The 20,606-nt window shown below is 41.3% G+C and overlaps 1 protein-coding gene across 1 annotated transcript in view; it reads left to right on the top strand.

Annotated features, from left to right (window-relative positions):
* SCARB2 (scavenger receptor class B member 2) overlaps window positions 1-16,267 on the top strand; it is a 180,997-nt gene extending 164,730 nt beyond the window's left edge. Inside the window, exons 11-12 of the mRNA XM_029599909.1 lie at window positions 7,918-8,079; window positions 14,147-16,267. Of these exons, the coding sequence (XP_029455769.1) occupies window positions 7,918-8,079; window positions 14,147-14,188 (204 nt within the window). The 3' untranslated portion in view covers window positions 14,189-16,267. The remainder of the gene's footprint in view (window positions 1-7,917; window positions 8,080-14,146) is intronic.
* The last annotated feature ends 4,339 nt before the right edge of the window (window positions 16,268-20,606 follow it).

Consider the following 20,606-nt stretch of genomic DNA (forward strand, 5'->3'; position numbering starts at 1 on the left):
TTGCTCCCTTTTCCAGATCAATTATGAATATGTTAAATAGCAGCAAGGCTAGTATAGATCCCTTTCCCCATTAGGAAAATTCACCGTCTTGCTTTTTCCTATCTTATAACCAGTTACCAATCCACTACAGGACATTGCGTCCTATGCCATGACTTTTAATTTCCCTTCTGAAAATCCAGATGCACTTTATAGTCTGGCTCACCCTTATCCACACTTTTATTAATACCTTCAGGAAAATCTAATATATTCCAACTGCTGCTAATAATTTATTTTTTTGGCTGAATATAGTTGCCTATAGAAATCAACAATTATATTTCATATTTCTTTAGTCTGATACAACATTTAACCCTTCCCGTTGTTTACAACTACCTTTTGTTGTTTTGCCATTTGAGTTTCAGAGCTAAAGGTCTCTCAAACATTTTAGTAAACTATATTAATTTTTTTCCAGCCATTTCCCACCTTCTTTCAGTTGGTAATTCCATCAAGTTTCTCTTGCTTCCAGATATCTTTGTTTGTTATATATTTAAACTATTCATCACCAACATTAACTTTTTCTTCAAGAAAAATGCACTTAAGTCTGCCTCTTAGTACAAATTTAAATACATAATATTGCTTGTGATATTGCTCCATTATTATTGCATGTATCCTGATTCTCTTCCTCACATCGTTTTGCTAGAATACTTGAAAATATTCTGTCATTCAATTCCAAAAAGTACATTTGTCAAAATCTACAAACCATAGCACATTGAGGCATGATCTCACCATGTAATAGATCCTATCTATGCATTTATTTATTTAAACATTTTTATATTCTCCGTCTTCCATCACATATGTCCAGTGCAGATCACATAAGTAAATTCATAAAATCCAAACAAAACAAAACTTAGCAGTCCATAAAAAAAACATTATTATAACATTAAAACTTTCTTAGTGTCCAGTCAGATGAATTCAGAACAAGTGGGTTATGCACCTTTACCAGCAGATGGAGACGGAGTAAACTGTCACAGTATATATATGCCCCTGCAGTGACATCAGCCTGCCAGTATTCTCCGTCTCCAGCAGATGGTGGACATGCATCTCCCTACTGGGGATTGCTTTGATTTAAAAGAAAGGAGAAATAAGGAAAACAAATTTGTTCCGCTCTCCTGCAGTGATACCAAAAGGACTCTCCCCCAGTTGAGAATTCCTGAGATAATTTCCGTGGTCCCTCAGATGAGTGCCTTGGTCTGGTAACTGGTTTTTCAGCTGGCATGGACTTAGCTGTTAAGCAGCTGAAAGGCAGCAGGTACAGGAAGTCGAGTGTGGCGGTGACGGCAAATACCCTCTCCCCACAACTGGAAACCGTCTCTGTGCTCAGCCAAGTAAGGCTGAACTCAGGTAAATTAAAAAAAAAAAAAAAGAGATAGAGAAGAAGGGATTTTTTTGCTGTAGGACTTCCTCCTTCTCCTTGCTCAGTGAGCAATTCCAGCGTTCATCTGCTCTTTGGGAGGTCAAGGGACATGGGCAGCCTGGCGGGTTGAGCAGCCTCTGTAGGTTAGGATCCGCTCTGAGGCTTTATGGCTGCATGCCGCATGGTGGTCTCAACGGCATTTCACACGCTTTCTTTAGGCTGCCCTCTACATGATTGTCAGTTCAGTTTGTGCATCTAACTGTGTGTGTCCAAGTTGTGCATCCAATTTTTGGATGCTTAGGCAGGTCTGGTAGTCTGTGCATCCAAGTTAAGCAGCGACTTAAGTGGCTGTCCGCTTACTTGTGCACAGAGGTTGAGCATTGCTGTGCACTTAATTTTTCACGTCACCTATCCTAGGGATGCCTATGTCTTGGGTGCCTAAGCATTGGGACGCCTAGGTTGGATGCCTAGAATTTTTGGATGCCAAAAAAAAAATAGCTAGACAAATGCTTCCAGCCACAGTGAGCATGCTGCCAGTCTAATGGCGCTTATATCTAAGAAACCTAAGCTCCTTTCTCTTTGCACTGCCCATCACTTTTGCCAGCGCTGTTTGGAACCTCAGGGAGAATTATCTTCCTCTGATTTCACTAAGCCTGGTTCTTCCTAGCCGGATATAGATCTGGGTAAAGACTTTTCAGGTGGGTTGCCTGATTTTGGAACTTCCCTAACTGGTTCTTCAGCAGGAGAAACTGTTATAAAGAATAAAATCACAAAACATTTAGATAGACATGGTTTGATGGGACACAGCCAACATGGATTTACCCAAAGGAGGTCTTGCCTCACAAATCTACATTTGTTGAAGGGGTGAATAAACATGTGGACAAAGGTGAACCAGTAGTTGTAGTGTATTTGGATTTTCAGAAGGCTTTCGAAGTCCCGCATGAGAGGCTTTTAAGAAAACTAAAAAATCATGGATAGGAGACTATGTCCTTTCGTGCATTACAAACTGGTTAAAAGAGAGTAGGATTAAATGGTCAGTTTTCACACTGAAAAAAGGTAAACAGTGGAGTGCCTCAGGGATCTGTACTATAACCAGTGCTTTTTAATATATTTATAAATGATCTGGAAAGGGGTACAACAAGTGAAGTTATCAAATTTGCAGATGACACTAAATTATGCAGAATATTTAAGTCTCAAGCGGATTGTGATGAATTGCAGGAGGACCTTGTGAGACTGGAAAATTGGGCTTCCAAACAGCAGATGAAATTTAACATGGACAAGTGCAAAGAGATGCATATAGGGAAAAATAACCCTTGCTGAAGTTACACAATGTTAGGTTCTGTCTTAGGAGTTACCAACCAGGAAAGAGATCTAGGCGTCATAGTGGATAACACATTGAAATCGTCGTCTCAGTGTGCTGTGGCAATCAAAAAAGCAAACAGAATATTAGGAATTATTAGGAAGGGAATGGCAAATAAAGCAGAGGATGTCATAATGCCTCTGAATCGCTCCATGGTGAGACCGCACCTTGAATACTGTGTGTAATTCTGGTCGCTGCATCTAAAAAGGATATAGCTGCACTGGAGAAAATGCAGAGAAGGGCTACCAAAATGATAAGGGGCATGGAACGGCTGCCTTATGAGGAAAGGCTAAAGAAGTTAGGGCTGTTCAGTTTGGAGAAGAGACGACTGAGGGGAGATATGATAGAAGTCTACAAAATCATAAAAGGACTTGAACAAGTTAATATAAATCAGTTATTTACTCTCTCAGATAATAGAATGACCAGGGAGCTCTCCATGAAGTTAGCAAGTAGCTCATTTAAAAAAAATCTAAGAAGATTCTTTTTCACTCAGCATATAGTTAAGCTCTGGAATTCATTTCCAGAGGATGTGGAAACAGCAGTTAGTGTAACTGGGTTTAAAAAAGGTTTGGATACATTCCTAGAGGAAAAATCCATAAACTGCTATTACGGTAATTAATAAGCAATAGTAACTTGTGATTTATCTAATGTTTAGGTACTTGCCAGGTGCTTGTAACTTGGATTGACCACTGTTGGAAACAGGATATTGGGCTTGATGGACCTTTGGTCTGACCCAGTATAGCATATCTTATGTTCTTATGACATTCCTCCAGGATTAGAACCATATAGGACTATGCTATGGTTCTTCCAAAGAGATGAACTGCCAGCCCTGATTTCCTAGACCTTGAAAATGCTGGGAGTCCCTGGGGCAGATTCCATATTTGAGGCAAAGAAAAATCCCATTTTGGTTTCTCTGCATAAAGCCTCTTGTTTTAACCTGGGATGGAGGCCATTCAAGAATTAATTGATCTTGAGTGGGGTGTCCTAGAGGCTGATTTCAAAGGAGGTCTGGTTTTGGACATCCTGTACCCTCTGGATATAGTGGTGAGAGAGTGTTTACATTTTCTGAAGGTGATGCACTTGTGTGTGCAGTCTCCAAGCGGACGACTATCCCTGTGGAGGGAGGAGCAGCCTTGAAGGATGTACATGATAGGAGGATTAAAACTATCCTTAAGTAGGCATTTGAAGCAGTGGCAATGATTTATTTACTCTTTCAGATAGTAGAAGGACTAGGGGACACTCCATGAAGTTAGCATGGGGCACATTTAAAACTAATCGGAGAAAGTTCTTTTTTACTCAACGCACAATTAAACTCTGGAATTTGTTGCCAGAGAATGTGGTTCGTGCAGGTAGTATAGCTGTGTTTAAAAAAGGATTGGATAAGTTCTTGGAGGAGAAGTCCATTACCTGCTATTAGGTTCACTTAGAGAATAGCCACTGCCATTAGCAATGGTTACATGGAATAGACTTAGTTTTTGGGTACTTGCCAGGTTCTTATGGCCTGGATTGGCCACTGTTGGAAACAGGATGCTGGGCTTGATGGACCCTTGGTCTGACCCAGTATGGCATTTTCTTATGTTCTTATGTTCTTATGTTCTTTTGCAAATAGCCTCTTGTTGTTCCCCGGTGGCTTGCTCTTCTTTACTTCTCTCTGAAGAGGTTGAGAGGTTGATGACTCTGGGGTGAATTCCAGGGAAGTTATGGAGCCAGCAGCTGCAATTTGGTCCACCCCTCAGCCAGAGAGATGGCTTCAGTCATAGCGGCCAGGCATCAGTTATGACTGAGAAATTGGTCAGCCGATGCAATCTCCAAGGCTAGCCTCATGAAATTGCCCTTTAAAGGCTAGCTTTTGTTTCGGAGCGAGTTGGAGAAACTGGCCAGTAAGTGGAGCGAATCGCTGGTTCCTCGATTATTGGAGGATAATAAGCAGATGTCATGCTACTTTAACGTGAGAGATCGTGTTAGGGGATCCAAGCAGTTTCGACCCTATAGAGAGGTGACCTTTCAGAAGACTCATCCTTTTGGTAGGTCTCAGTCCTTTCGTTCCAGACAGCCCAGAAGGGGTGCGGGTTTGGGTAGTGGATCCTCCCAAGCCTCCCAGTAAAGGTTTGCCGACCCACCTCTGGGAGCAGGAGATAGGGGGAGGCATCTCGCTCTTCTTTAAGAGGTGGGTCGAGATCACATTGGATCAGTAGGTCCTGGAGGTGATACAAGGAGGATATGCATTGGAGTTTCACAATATTCCCTGGGACGTGTTCATGGTCTCTCCCTACCAGTCCCCGCAGAAGACGCAGGCAGTGGAGAATACGTTGGCAAGGCTCCTCAGTCTGAGGGGTGTGATTCCAGTGCCCACATCTCAAGAAAATACGGGGCAATATTCAATTTATTTTGTTGTGCCCAAGAAAGAGGGACCCCTTTGTCCCATCCTGGATCTCAAGGGTGTCAACCGTCACTTGCAGGTGATACACTTTTGCATGGAGACCTTGCGCTCAGTGATAATGGCTGTTCAGTTGGGGGAATTTCTGACCTCTTTGGACCTGTCTGAAGTTTATCTTCACATTCCCATTCGACTAGAGCATAAACGCTTTCTGCGGTTTGCAGTTCTGGGATACCATTATCAGTTTGAGGCACTGCCTTTTGGTCTGGCCACTGCTCCCAGGACCTTTTCCAAGGTAATTGTTGTTGCAGCAGAGTTGAGAAAGGATGGGATCCTAGTATACCTGTATTTGGACGACTGGCTTATTATAGCCAAGTCACTGGAGGAGAGCCGCCTGGTGACCTGCAAGGTGATCTCCCTGTTGCAGGAGCTCAGCTGGGTTGTGAACCTGCTCAAAGCAGTCTTCAGCCTGCTCAGTCGTTGGAATACCTTGGGGTTCAGTTCGAAACAAAGCAAGGCAAGATTTTCCTGCCGGAAGCTCGTATTCAGAAGTTGATGGTACAACTACGTCTATTGATGAATACTCTGTGCCCGACTTTATGGTCCTGCCTGAAGGTACTGGTTTAATGGTGGCAACCCTGGAAGGGGTACTGTGGGTGAGTGCATATGCATCCTCTTCTGCACTCCCTATTGTCTCGGTGGAACCCGCAGTCTCTGGACTATTCAGTTCAGCTCCATCTGCCAATGAAGGTCTCTTCCCAACTGCAGTGGTGGCTACAGTCGGATCATATAAGGAAGGAAATTTCCCTACTACCATCGGACTGGCTAGAACTGATGACGGATACAAGCTCCTATGGCTGGGGAGCTCACTGTCGAGAGATGACAGCGCAAGGGCTCTGGGATGCAGAACACTCTCTCTGGAACATCAATCATTTGAAAGTCAGGGCAGACTGGCTTGCATGTTTGCAGTTCAGCGACAGGCTGCAGGGTCGAGCAGTCCCAATAATGTTGGACAATGCAAGGACTGTGGCTTACATAAATCGGCAGGGTGAAACCAAGAGCCAACAAGTGTCGCAGAAGATAGATCAACTTATAGAATGATCTGCACTACATCTCCAGATGATCTCAGCCTCGTGTAATGCAGAAAAGACAATTTAAGAGCAGACTTTCTAAGCAGGGAAAGTCTGGACCCAGGAGAATGGGCGCTCTCAAATGAGGCATTTCAGCTGATTCTGGATCGCTGGGGTCTCCCATTTCTAGACCTGTTAGCTACTTCTCGCAATGTGAAAGTTCCACAATTCTTCAGTCGCAGGAGAGATCCAAAGTCGCTGGGGATAGATGCTTTGGTGCAGGAGTGGCACATTTCTATTTTGTATTTGATGAGGGTTTGTCTGTATTTTAAAGATTCAGTTCTTGTGTAACTTGAATTTTGCTGTGAAAATTATGGTACTTATCACTGGCTTTTATGGCAGTATGTTCCTCTTTCTCATTTCTGTTTTAAACAAGTTTGCGCTTTATTAATTTTATTTACTTACAGAAAGATGCAAATGTTTTGAATGTTCTTGCAGAAAATATTTTTTTTAATTCACATTTTATTGTAACTGATGTTAGTAGATTAGGTGATTATTTTAAGGGATGGATTTAGCTAATTTTCCCTCTTAAGGATTGGGTTGCTGTGAGCATAAAATCGATAGGTTTTTTGCATCACGGAAAGTAGCGCTCACAAATGGGCCGATACAGTACAGAGTGCTCTGATGGAGCGAACTGTTAGACGGCATTTGGACGCGCTAGCTTTACCCCTTATTCGGTAAGGGGTAATAGCGCGTCCAAAACCCGCGTCCAACCCCCCTCCCCCCCCGAACCTAATAGCGCCCGCAACATGCAAATGCATGTTGATGGCCCTATTAGGTATTCCCGCGCGATTCAGAAAGCAAAATGTGCAGCCAAGCCGCACATTTTGCTTTCAGAAATTAGCGCTTACCCAAAGGTAGGCGCTAATTTCTCCGGGCACCGGGAAAGTGCACAGAAAAGCAGTAAAAACTGCTTTTCTGTGCACCCTCCGACTTAATATCATGGCGATATTAAGTCGGAGGTCCCAAAAGTTTAAAAAAGTAAAAAATTAAAAAAAAAAAAAATTGAAATAGGCCCGCAGCTTGAAAACTGGACGCTCAATTTTGCCGGCGTCCGGTTTCTGAACCCGTGACTGTCAGCAGGTTCGAGAACCAACGCCGGCAAAATTAAGCGTCGGCTGTCAAACCTGCTGACAGCCGCCACTTCCGTCAAAAAAGAGGCGCTAGGGACGCGGTAGTGTCCCTAGCGCCTCTTTTTACCGCCGGGCCTAATTTAAATAAATTAAAATACTGTATCGCACGCATAGGAGAGTGGCCTATGCGCGCGCTGGGAGAGCGGGCGCTCGCCCGCTCTCCCGCGATTTTACTGTATCGGCCCGAAAGTAATGTTGGAGGGTGAACTGTGTTCTAGGGCTCCTGACAGCAGCAAATTTTATGGTGCATCACCAAACTTCAGCAGTCACCCTACACCCCTGTTCAGCATACCTTGTGCAAATTCAGCCAGTGATGGAAATACTTAATCCAAAAATCTCTTCAACTCTTAGGTGAACATCTTGATTTTTTTTTTTTTTAAACTCATCCATGTAGAGTACACTGCCTTGAATAAATGTGTGCCTCTGAAATACTACACAGGATGCAGAGAATATAGTCAGCTTTGTTACTTTCCTATTAACCTTCTCAGACCTTGGAACTAATAATGGGCTGTCTGCTTCTACCTCAGAGCGTTTTGGTTGATGATGAATCAGCAGAAAAGCTGAAGTCTGCCCTGTTGAAGGCCAACGTGATAGCCAACATCCCCTTTATGATCATGGTTCTAGGAATTGTGTTTGGGATTATTTTCATTGTGCTGTCGTGCAGAAAACAGTCACCAAAGGAAGAAGAGGTTTGTAGTTTCTTTCCTCCTTGGTTTACACTTTCTAAATGTTTAATTTCTAACTTTCTATTGTTTGTAAACTGCTCCAGTGAGCTTAAGAGTTTAATGGGCTAATGTAACTTTTAACATGGCAATGGGCACTGTACAAATGTGGGGATACTATTATACAATTCAGTAAATATGTATTCATTATTTCAATTAAAACCTGCCTTTTTGAATAAGATGTTTAACATATAAGAAAGTTCATATAGTCAGAGATTAGTAGTGGCAGTTAACAATTGGAGAAGGTACACAGCAAGGACTGAACTGTAGGTCATTCACTAGTAATACATATTTTAGAACGTTTATACGCAGTTCGAGATGAAATCACTAGTAATGCCTGCACTTAAAATATTCAAATTAATTCGCATATATGTCTACAGTCAACAGTAAGGTCAGAGTTTAAATCGGCACACATTGTCTCAGCAACAGGTTTGAGCAGCATGTTTGAAGCACCCAAGAACACTGTCCATCACTTCCTGCAGTCAGTTTAATTTAGTGTATCCATAGAGGAACGTTTCAGCTGCTTAACTGGTTTGTAGGGTGGAGGCGGTTGAATATTTGGCATTAAGGGCCAGGCTGAAGAGCCAGGTGTTTCCTTGCTTCCTGAAGTGGGAATGATCATGCAATAGTACCTGAATGTAAACCGATGTGATATCTCAGATCGAATGTCGGTATATAAAAAAATAATTAATAAATTTGGCGGAGCTCTTATGGGCGAGATTTCCTTAGGGCCGGCGCTGCTCCCAAGGATTGTTGGCAGGTATCTGTTCTTTTTAATTATTTGGATTGTATAATAGCATCCCCTCGTTTCACCACCTCTGCCCTTGATTTGTTGAAAACCTTGTGATGCTCTCACCTCTTATTATTTCATATGTCGTGCAAATGTGACCATACATTTCTGCCTTGGCCTTGACCTGCTGTCCTTGCATTTAGGGCCGGATTTTCAAAGCCCTACGCGCGCCGGGCCTATTTTATAAAGCCCCGGGACGCGTCTAAGTCCCGGGGCTTTACAAAAGGGGCAGTCCGGGGGCGGGGCGGTCTGGGGGCACGGCAGGGGCGGGGCCAGAGGCCTCCGGCACAGCGGCCATTTGCTGCTGTGCTGGAGGATCGTGTGGCAGCAGGCTGTTAGCGTGTATCCTGCGCAGGAATAATAATTTTGGGGGGAGGGGGATTAGAGTAGGGCTAGGGGGGAAAGGATAGGGGAAGGGGTGGGAAGGTTAATTTAGGGGGAAGGGAATGGGGGAAGCCCGCGGACGTTGGCGATCGCAGGGTGCACTAGTGTGCACTCCCTTGCGCGCGTCAACCCCAGATTTTATAACATGCGCGCACATGTTATAAAATCGAGCGTACATTATTTGAAAATCTTCCCCTTAATGTTTTTTTTAGCAATACAGTCCAGTGTGGTATTTATTTATTTATATTTATATTCCACCATTCAGGTACTATAGGTGTTTCCTATCCTCAGAAGTCCTGCAGTCTAAGGGATATATTTTCTAAGCCACGTTAGGTGTTTATCGCATGAAAAATGCTGTTTATCGCAAAATAAACGCAGTGGGCCTGATTTTAAAAGCATATACATGCTTACATTTGAGTTTTACATATTTTAATGCACTTTACCCATGTAAATAGGCTTTTGAAAATTGTTAAAATATATGCCATTGAATTGTTTAGAAGATATTCGATGTGCAAGTGCACTTTTCTTGCATAAATGGATTTCTTAAATTGCTATGATAGTAATGTTACATTTACATATGTAACTCCTTTTAAACTTACCTCCATATTTTATCCAGAATAACGTGTAATGTTAATGAACTGCTTTGCATGTACACATTTGCAAATGCATACAGAGCAGCTGATTATTAAGTGATTTTTATATATATAAAATAACACGGCTTGCCTCAAAACACATAAGCAGTTTATTTTCCTGAAAGTTAACTACAGCTCAGGAGTTGTAGCTAACTTTTCCTGGGGCTTTGGGACACTGATACACATCCCAATGCTTCTCGGATGCTGGCAACATCCCGGCCTCACCCCTCACCCAACCCCCTTTCAAAAGATTGCCTTCCCCTGGATCCCACTATGGCGCCCCCCCCCCCCCCCCCCCACCACCACCACCACAGTAGCCGCCTGCCACCCCTGTCCCAAATCCATGATCCACCCTAGCCCATCCCCCCCCCCCCCCAGACATACCTGGTGGTCTAATGGGGCCCAGAGCGCCCCCTAGGCTCTGGGCCAGCCACTCGCTCAATCCAAAATTGTGTCAGCCGGCAGTCTTACTAGGTAATGCAGGCTGCTACTATGAGAGGGGGGGGCTGTATTGAGATCTGGGAGGGGGGAAATCTTTTGAAAGTGGGTGGTTTGGGTAGGGGACGGGGCATCGCCACATGACTTCTACATTTATTATTTTTACTTTTATCACTTGTGGGCTGCCTCTATAGGTAATATTTATTTAGTTATTTATTATTTATTTAATGAGTAAATAAATAAGTATGGGGAGTACAGGGGATCCCTGGGGGGGGCAGTTTTTACACATTAAGGGGTCTTTAAGAAGATGGCGACACTGGGCAAAGGGGGCCACTATTGCACAAGGGAAAATATTGCGCAATTTCCATGGGTTAGTAAATGACCCCCATGTATTTTTCCTGAGGCAATGGAGGGTGAAGTGACTTGCCCAAGGTCACAAGGGATGGCAGTGGGATTTGAACCCTGGCTTCCCTGGTTTGTAGCCCACTGCTCTAACCACTAGGCTGCTCCTCCAGAATGTGATGGCTTGATGAAGGCTCTCAGTATCTGTGGAGACTTCTTGATTCACCCAACATGGATAAAAAAAAAAAGCCAGCATTAGAGGTGTAAAGTTATTGCACAGATCCATCTCTTTCCTTTGTTGGTATGGACTCTGGTATTCGCTATGGAAAGAGAAACTGTTTTTTACAGATTGTATCCAAAATGCTGAGCTATTTACTTTCATGGTCAGTCACTTGAGTCGACTAGTACAAGCCATGTATTCGTAACTTCAATACCTTTTTTGGGATGGGTGGAGGGGGGGGTGTCTTTGTGGTGGTGTGTTTTCATCCTCTCTTACCGCTGATGGAAAGGGCTTTGCTGGTGGCTGTTCCTGTAGCGGCTCCCATTCCTCACTCACATGCCAGTGACTACTCTCTACCTCCTCTGCCATGATAGAAAGCCCGAGATGAGTTCTCGGCATGGAAGAATTCTGTGCTGCATGGGAAGCTCAGCATCCCTGCAGCAGGGACTGGGAGAGTCTATATAAATTTGAGTAGCCTCAGATCTTATGCACATTCTTGTTCAGGGATATCCTGAAAGCCCAGCTAGTTTGCCAACCTTGAGGAGCAGAGTTTGAACCCCACCTGGTCTAAGGGAAGCAAAAATGGGTAAGCAGTGTGGAAATTCAATAAATGAAGGTTTGGGGAAAACACAGTCACAAAAGGACATTAACACTCTTGTAAAGATATTTCAAAAAGTTGTTTGCAAACCACATACACACACACGATCGAGGTATGCACCTGCAGATGTGGTTTGTCAGATTACAATCAAAGATTTCATAATAAAAACCCAAGACATTAGGGAATAAATGACAAGATCTCCAGTATAATTTTTCCTTTTTAGGCACTTTTCATATGTATGAAGCTGCCTGTTGGTTTTAGTAGTTTGTTTATCTGTCTCTTCTGTAGCCACATTTGTGTCACTTTTTGCTTCAATGAATTTGTTCCAGTTTTCACTAGATAAACTGTTAGGGACCTGAGAAACCAAAATGAGATGGCCGTATTAAGAAAATGTATCTAATTATTTACTTTTTATATTCTATGTATATAGAGTAGTACATATACTGATCCTTGTGACACTCACTGACGCTCATGCCTGCATACATCCTGCTATTATGATGCTCATGTTACTTCATTGTTAAAAGAATTACATTAGCTACCTATTCTGTACAAAATTAAATTCAAAATTTTATGCCTTATATTAGATCTGTATAGAGGGATAACCTCAAATATCTTTTCAATCTTTTTTATTCTTTACAAACTATGTAGAATAGGGGGTGGCCAGCTCCGGTCCTCAAGAGCCACATATAGGCTTAGTTTTCAGAATATTAACAATAAATATTCATGACATAGATTTGTATGTACTGTCTCCATTGTATGCAAATATATCTATCTCCTGTTTGTGATTCCTGAGGACTGGAGTTGGCCACCCCAATCTAGAACTTATACTCAATACAGTTGGGCCTTTTTATGATCTCTCCTCCATATGAAATTAGTTTGGAGAATATGAGATGTTTTTTTTTATCAAGCATCTCTTCTTAGCAATGCTCCCTCACCAGAGAATTGACTAAAATCTAATTGCCTGAAATTTAGAAAAGGGTTCAAAATCGGACTTTTTAGCCAGGCTTTTAATATCTAGTCGGTGAAACATGGCTTTCTGTATAGGCCCATAAACCAGACTAAGAATGTTAATGAAGAGACCATTGCATAAGTACAACTCTGTGGATTATCTGATCTTGTTTTTAATTCCATTTGTTCTATGCCACTGTTACTCAAAGATTGTGTTCTATATCATTGTTATTTCTGTTTGACTTATTTGAATTGTGTAGGGTGTGTTTTACTGAACTACATTCGGTGTTTCAAATTTTTATGTTTTATGCGATGTAGAATGCATTATTGATTGGAATGGCAGTACACTGAAGGAAATCAAGTAAACTGATGCTAACCCCTCCCTCTCAACCAGCCACAGTTTATACTGCACTGTTTGAGCTTACTGGTGAATTAGCAGAGGTTTTGAAAGACGAGAATACTATAAACAGTGCCTCCTTTGTGTTATGTTGGAAGTATAGACTGATCCAACTTGTTCTTTTTTTGTGGAGGAATTAAATGGTGCTGTTGTCTGGGGAATGTTGCACTTTGTTGATGTTATGCACACCTCCTGTAAGCATAAAATGAGTGTGGGCTAGAAGGGAGTATTGTCACTTCTAAGAGAGATGCAATAAGTTTTTTTGTGTCTCGTCCTGAGAGCATATTCATGAAAGCTGAGGTGAGGTGAAACATGCCAGAACTGGAATGAGAATTTTAAAACTTATGGGCCTGATTTTCAAAAGCATTTACACTTTTAAAACTGGGTTTTACATGAGTAAATGTGCTTAACGCAGGTAAATAGCTTTTGAAAATTGCTACGATATACTGTATGCCATTGAATTAGCAATAGGTTTTACCTGCATTAAATGAACTTAATATGGGTAAATGGCTTTTGAAAATTGCTATGATAGTATGTTACATTTACATGTATAACTCCTTTGAAAATTCACCTGTATGAGGGGTTCCTTTAGCGAAGGGGATGGGAGATGGGAGGAGGATATGTGAAATGGAAGACCAGTGCTTTATTTGCAAAACACAGCAGCTGCCGGATGAAGATTCTAAAAGACATAGGGATGTAGTTAGAGATTCAGATTTTTTTTATTCTGATTTCTTGCAGAAATTCCTTGAGAAGGAGAAAATAACTAAATCTGTGTCTGTGGATTGGTTTAATGAAAGAGGCACTGTGTGTTCATGTGAAGCTGTAATGCCTTATTTTCAGTGTTTTTCCTATCAATTGCGGAGTCAGGAAGTAAATATAGATATGCCTCTTGCTTTAAGAGTAGGTGGGCTTCATGCCTTTTCCTCCTAGTGATATGATCACATTGATCATATCCACTGTGCTATATCTTCAGATGTGCTTGATGTCATTGGAAGGGGACACATATCTGTAAAAGGCAAATAAGATGATTCTGAAAGGAGGCAGATATGATAATATATGCTGGGTTCAAGAGCAGGTACAGGGCTTCCAAGCCTTGTAAACCCTGATTTATGAAAATAAAGAGAAATGCATGGCAACCCTTCCACCCTATTTGTTTGAATACGGAATGCAGGCTTGTTCATTGTTCACTCTGAATACCCCTGCATGCCTCCCAGATTTAGCAGAATTGGGCCCCAGGTGACTTTACCTTTTAAGAGCGCTCACACACCTTGTTGTTGCTTTTCAGAGTACTCCAGAGGAAAGGGCCTCGCTCATAAGGACATCCTAACCTCTTCCCTCACCATGAATATCAGCAGAACCAACTATGCAAATTAATCAGATTGTCAGCCCCTGCACCAGGAACTACAGGAGATGACTGCTTGAGATATAACAATCTTCCTTTTGATGTAGTTGAAGAAAAATTCATTAAGGCACTAACTCATTTTTTACTGGCTGCTATATAATCTGTTACATAAGTAACTTTAAGGCATTGCTTCATACATCTAATCATATGGGACAGCACTCTTTTATTTCCCGTTGTCGTGCACTGTCAGCAGATAGACGTATGGTGAAGGCATGGGCGCTTGGAGTAATCTTTAAAGAGTTCTGGCAGCAGCTGAGAAGATCCTGAACGTTGACTGGTGACACTTGGGTCTAATCCTCCTGTGCCGGTGCTGAACTTCACTACTCATTAAAATGAGCCTGCATTGATTCTTTCAGAGCAAAAATTACATTAAAAATAAACTGCAAAGCAAAAATAATCAGATTGTAATTTAGAACAAATGCATCGATTTATCCAGATATCCATGAGATAAAGATTCATAGTGTTTAAAATTAGTATGCATTTGAATTGAAAAACCTCTCATACTGGATTCTAAAAATGTGTTTTTCCTGTAGCATCCATGAAGATCTGCTTTAAATAACACAGCACAGTACTGAGTAATCTTCTCTAGCCGTACTCTGATTTTAATAGTTTGGATTAGGAAAGTGAAAAATATTAGCTTGTACTCTTCAAACATGTGCCTGTGAGCACTTCTATGCCATGTATCCTGTGCTGCAGGATGGAATTGTTCAGTTTGTTCAACTGCATCGTCGTATTTGTGGATAATTTATCAATAAAATGTATGCATTGTTTTTTCTGTAAATATGCTGTGAAAACAAAGCCCACTGTAAGATCTTTACATAATACGCAAATGGCTTTGGCAGGGGACGATGATGGGCAGAAGGATGAAATGGAGGACCAGCAGCTGCCAGGCACATGCATCTGAGACAAAACTGATTCCTGCACTATTTCATCAGATGCCAAAGTACAACACCGGGCCCTATCAGCTCAAAACTGACTGGTTATGGCAATGGTTCTCAATGAGCATTTCTCTCTCCATTGAAAAGCAGTCCAAAGCTTTAACAAAAAGCTATTATTGTTTCCTTTCGTTTTCCTCTCCTGGGGAAAGGTGGGTCTAAAAGAGGCAAGAGCAGAGGGGAAAGGGACAGCGAGAAAAGTTCCACAGTTCTGATCATGCAACAGGTATAATAATGGTGAAGAATTGTATAGGAAGTGGGGAGCTCTGGGAGTTTTTCTCTTGGGGTAAGGCTCACTGGGACAGATATTGAGAACCTTTGGCATACAGGTAAAGCGCTGCTGGAAGCATGCATTTGTTTAACTAGGAAAAGGAGGGAGGGATAATTTGACATCATAACTGGTAAATCTAAGCCCAATGGAAGGGAAATCCATATACAGATCCTAATAGTCAGGAAACCAGTTTTCCACTGCCAGTAAATGCATGTAATATGTCTCATAGGGTACATAGCATGCTGCGGATTTTAGGAAAGCAGGTAGAGCAAGGAGCGGAATTTTGAATGTTCTTTTTAATGGGCATTTATAAACATGAAAGCTGGCCTTGGGTTGTGTCCCGACGTAACACTAAATCCCAAGTCTTTGCTAAAAGGCATTTACATTTTATAAAGTATTGAAACACTTGTAAATTGCAGCTGATGATCAATCTTAAGTTTTTGTTAAGGATTTGAATTGCTAATATACAATGTTTGATGTGTGAGGGAGGGGCCTTTCTTGCACAAGGATACTGTCCCTTAAGTTTTGCGTTTTCTTTATTTTATCTTCCTATTTTATACTGGGGGTTTTTTTGGGGGGGTAGTGGGGTTAGGATAAAGACAATAAATGTCTCCAGTTATTGCATGTTTCTGGATCTAGAGAATATTCTTGCTTTTCCCCACAGTAATTCTGTATTAAAAATCATGGAGACTTTAGTATTAGTAATTGAAGACTAAACATGAACATTCATGATTGGTTGATTTAAAAAAAAAAAAAAAAAAAAAGCATCTTTTTAAATTTGTTGTGCTGTATTAATGACCAAAGCAAGATTACAGTGATCAGTCCAAACATGGCTCCTTTAGTGTGACACCGATAAGTCCAATTTGGTTTCTCCTTCAGAATCAACACATTGCACTAATAAAGGATTTTTACAAATACCTTTTGAAAAATGTGTTGCTTTTCTTGATACATATTTGCTGAGTTTGACAGTGTTTACTCTTCTGGAATTGATCCGTACCACTGCAGTGCCCCGTTGTGTAACAAGGAACATATTGTCGGTTTATTCAAATTAATGGCAGATGCGCTTTAAAATGATAACATCAGGAATACTTCTGTGTGGTTAATACCAGTTAACATTGTATGTTGTCCTGTGCTGATAGTAACTGGACAGCAAATGATGATGACAATAATGCAAGGGTACCTGCCAAAGAACTATTTTTGTTTACATAAGCATCTTGAAGACAACCTAACTTTTTAAAAAACGTCACTTAATATACGCCCATTTTTATTAACTGTTACAAACGAGCCTTTTGATTATTTTGCTGCAGGATACAAAAGGTGGTGTGATCCTTTCTTGCACTGTCTCCTACCTTATGTCTTTCCAATGCACTTTTGGCAGCGTTGGTGGTTGACTCCATTTAGATTTTCTCACAGACAGGATGACTGCATTAGCTTGGTAAAGGTGTATGGTGAAAGCCAGTAGTCTGCTGTTTGCCCAGGAGACAGTCTGGATGTTGCTGTGTTCACCAGAGAACTATAAGAGCAATACTTAGCAGTGTTATCCTGCCTTAGGGGGTTGACACTCGCTGGAAGCTAAAGCCAAGGCAGGCATGAACTTCCAACAAGCAGGCCAACTGGGCTGTTCTCAAATTTTGAACCTATACTGGGCGCTTTTTAACTTACCAAGTCACTTTAAATGTCAGTGACCATGTTAGCAGGAGCATCAGTGTACACCGTACATAACTGGTAAATGAATCCTATCAAACATGAAGCTGCAGAGAGCATGAAATAGAAAATTATTATATGGAAAATGTGTTAACAAAGCAAATTGTGATTAACTGCAGTTTCCTCATACAGATGCTCAGCAACAGTTAGTAAAACAATATACATAGCGACCTTGGCAGAGCATCACGCACTTAGCAATGTATCATGGAAATGCCTTAATAGCGATTGAAAGGTTATACAATAGGTTCTTAGGTAGAATACAGACAATGGGAATTTATTTCAAGCTAGACTTAAAAAAAAAAAGGCAAACAAATTAATCATCACAAAACCCAATTTGTGAGGAAGGTTTTCCCTCTTGCCCCTCTGGAATACGTAACCATAAAGTTTTCTTTCTGCCCATCTTTTGCAGCAAGACTGCTCGTGTGGCCTTCATGTCAGGAAGCCCTGTCTTCCGAACATTCGACTTGGAAAGGAGAAAAACTTGAAGCTCAGCTCTTCTTTTCCACGGCTGCAATAGCTGCTCAATGTTACTGTAGGGCTCACACACCCCCAGGCCTGAGACGCAGTTGTAAATGGTAGATTGTAACTTGTAGCCACTTGCAATGTCCCTGCAAATCGCTAGTGATCATCGCAGCTGAGTGCTGAAAAGTTCAGGAGCTGGGGCATGCAGCTGAAATCCTCAGCAGTTTATCAAGTCTTTAGGATGAAAATACTTGCAAGGAGCATTGTCCATCCCTGGAAAGAAAATATGTTTAATGTTATGTATTTAAAACTCTTTTTAAAAAAAGGAAAAAAATTATTAAATGACTGAACTTTCTGGGTCTCAAATATACATCATTTAAAAGCTTTTTTTTTAATTTAAAAGAAATTGGAAGTGACTTGATTTTTTTTTTAATATAAAGATTTTGTTATTGTTGTTAGATTTCCAAAAATATGAAAATACAGCTCTGGCAGGGTGCAGCAGAGCCCTGGAAATGCCAGGGTTCCACTGAAGTCCATGGCTTCTCTCACTTTGCTTTCGGATTTGGCAATCTGGACATTTTTGATTGTTAAAATTTTTTTAATTTGAGTGAACTCGGTGAGCTCTTGTAATACGTATAAAAAAAAAAAAAAAAGCAGGTGATTCTTAGCTGAGTGAAGTTTCCTTCTTTTCCTGCTGTACCTCCAGCTCACTCGAAATCGGGGCTGGGAGCTGGTGCCATCAGGCTCCATTGGCAGCTACCTGGGGGATTTTGTAGAAATCTCTACTGGTGCACAGCATTACCACCGAGCCACTGTGGGCCGGGCCACGGAGTATTACATTCTAATTAGTTAAAAACACAGCACCTCCCCCCCCCCCCCCAATGCATTTGTTACCCACCCTTTCCAAAACCAGCTTTTTTGCAGTTGCACTAAAGTTCTGAGTTCTGATCAGCTGAATTGTATTTCTGCTTACATGAGCTTCAAATGTATTTAACCAAAAGAAGGCACATCCAGGGCTGGTGCAATGGTATGAGATGCCCTAGGCAGATCAATGTAACACTGCGCCCCACCCCCCTCCCTTTCACAAATTCACCCTGAGTTGAATGGCACAGTGGTAGATATATAGAGTTATGGTCACCCTCTTAAAGTTCTCTCTCTCCCTGCTATTGTCTCTCCCTTCACAATTTGAAAATGGTGTGTACAGCACCCTGCCCATTGACGCTGCCCAGTCCCGCCTAATGGTCTCGGCACATACAAATAGTTGAATTCACACAAGTAGTGCGCACTGGTAGCCAATCATCTAAGCTTCAGCCCTAGCTACTGACCCTTTGCAAACCTTCATGTGCCGATTGTGCAGAACTCGTATTTTAAAAATGTTAAAGTACAAATATATATGTGGATGCATGAGCACAGAAGGCACAAAAAATAGAGGGTGGGGGCCAACATTTTCGTGAAGAATTTATTTTAAAACCTGCCAAAGTGATGCGTGTATGTCTTTGCATATATTTACTGCTGCTTAACATCTGGTGTAAGTGATCTGAGTGAGGGGTCTGGATGAAATAGGAGGACTTCGTGAAGACCAATTGGTAAGACTGTTATTTCATTGTCACGCACATGTTATAAAATCCCCTGAATTACGCATGTAAAAGCTGAATTACCAGGGGGTAAAAGCATCAAAGTCCCATGAGTAAAATCTACTTGAGTATCCTTTTAAAATTAGAAGTACAAATATGCAGGTATATGAGTTGCGCACACGTACATGGCTAATTTCCAACTTATTTGGCTAAGTAGAGCCTTTCCCATTACTTAGACGGATACATTTGAACGTTTCTGGATAAGAAGCGGCACTTATATGGCTATATTCTGATTTATCTGTCTTAAGTAGCAGCCAGATAAATCAGAATATTTATCTCAGCTTATCTACATAGCCAGATAAGTCTGAAAAGTGCTACTTGTCCATCTAAGTAGGATTTATCCGGCTACATGTCACTACTTAGCTGGATAAATAGGCATTTATCCAGATAAGTCCAAACTTGAGCGGCTCACAATTTTTATATATATTAGCATTTGTGCTCACATATGTACTCGTATTTTATAACCTGTGCATATCGTTCCCACACAGGTTATAAAATACAGTAGCAACTTTGTGTCTGCCCATAGACATGCGTACGCAAGCAGTTTTGAACGTTATCCTCCTTGTGTTTCAGATTTTGCATGAAATAAACTTGTTGAGTCCTATGGAGAGGTTGCAGCAGTATGTATAGCATTTACTGCATTCACAGGGGGAGAGTTTGTTGGAGGTTCTCCCTTTTAGACTGATTAGATCCTATGTGGCTTTTACCTGCACATTTCCTTTTGGATGAAATAAACTGCCACTTGTGATCAGACAAGGAAATGGTCTATACACGTGCTTGTTTAGAGCTGATTAAAGGGAGCTTAATTTCAATTTTTATTTTATTTTTCCCAGAAATTTATCAGTGTCTATTACACAAGAACAAATGATATTTACCCAGAAAAATAAAAAGTCATTTTTCCCAATGATTTCTCCTGTTTTTGTTCTTCTTGTAATAAACACTAATAAATTTCCAGGAAAAAAAATGAAATAAAACCTGAAATTGGAGGTCTCTAAGTGTAGTTGTGTGCTAGGTACTTTGAGTGTTTTGATGTTTTGTGTTTTGTTTATCGTGACTGTTGGTACTGGGTCTTTCAGTGTCATGGTATTGGCTGTTTGTCATCTTAGCTCAGTTCCGTCTTTTGTGTTTGCATACTTCATGTGATTGTTGGTATATACTGTTTCCCTTTTACTTATAGTAACTGGAGGGATATATGGTTTATCAATGATTTTATTTATGTTGTGAGCTGTCCTGAGTGTTCTCAGAAGGATGGGGTATAAAATTAATCAATAAATAAAAATAGATCCAATTCCTTGTTGCTTGGTCCCAGGGATAACTGGTAGATTTTCCTGAGGCCA

Source organism: Rhinatrema bivittatum, chromosome 1, assembly GCF_901001135.1.
Source record: "Rhinatrema bivittatum chromosome 1, aRhiBiv1.1, whole genome shotgun sequence".
NCBI classification, from domain to species: Eukaryota; Metazoa; Chordata; class Amphibia; order Gymnophiona; family Rhinatrematidae; genus Rhinatrema; species Rhinatrema bivittatum.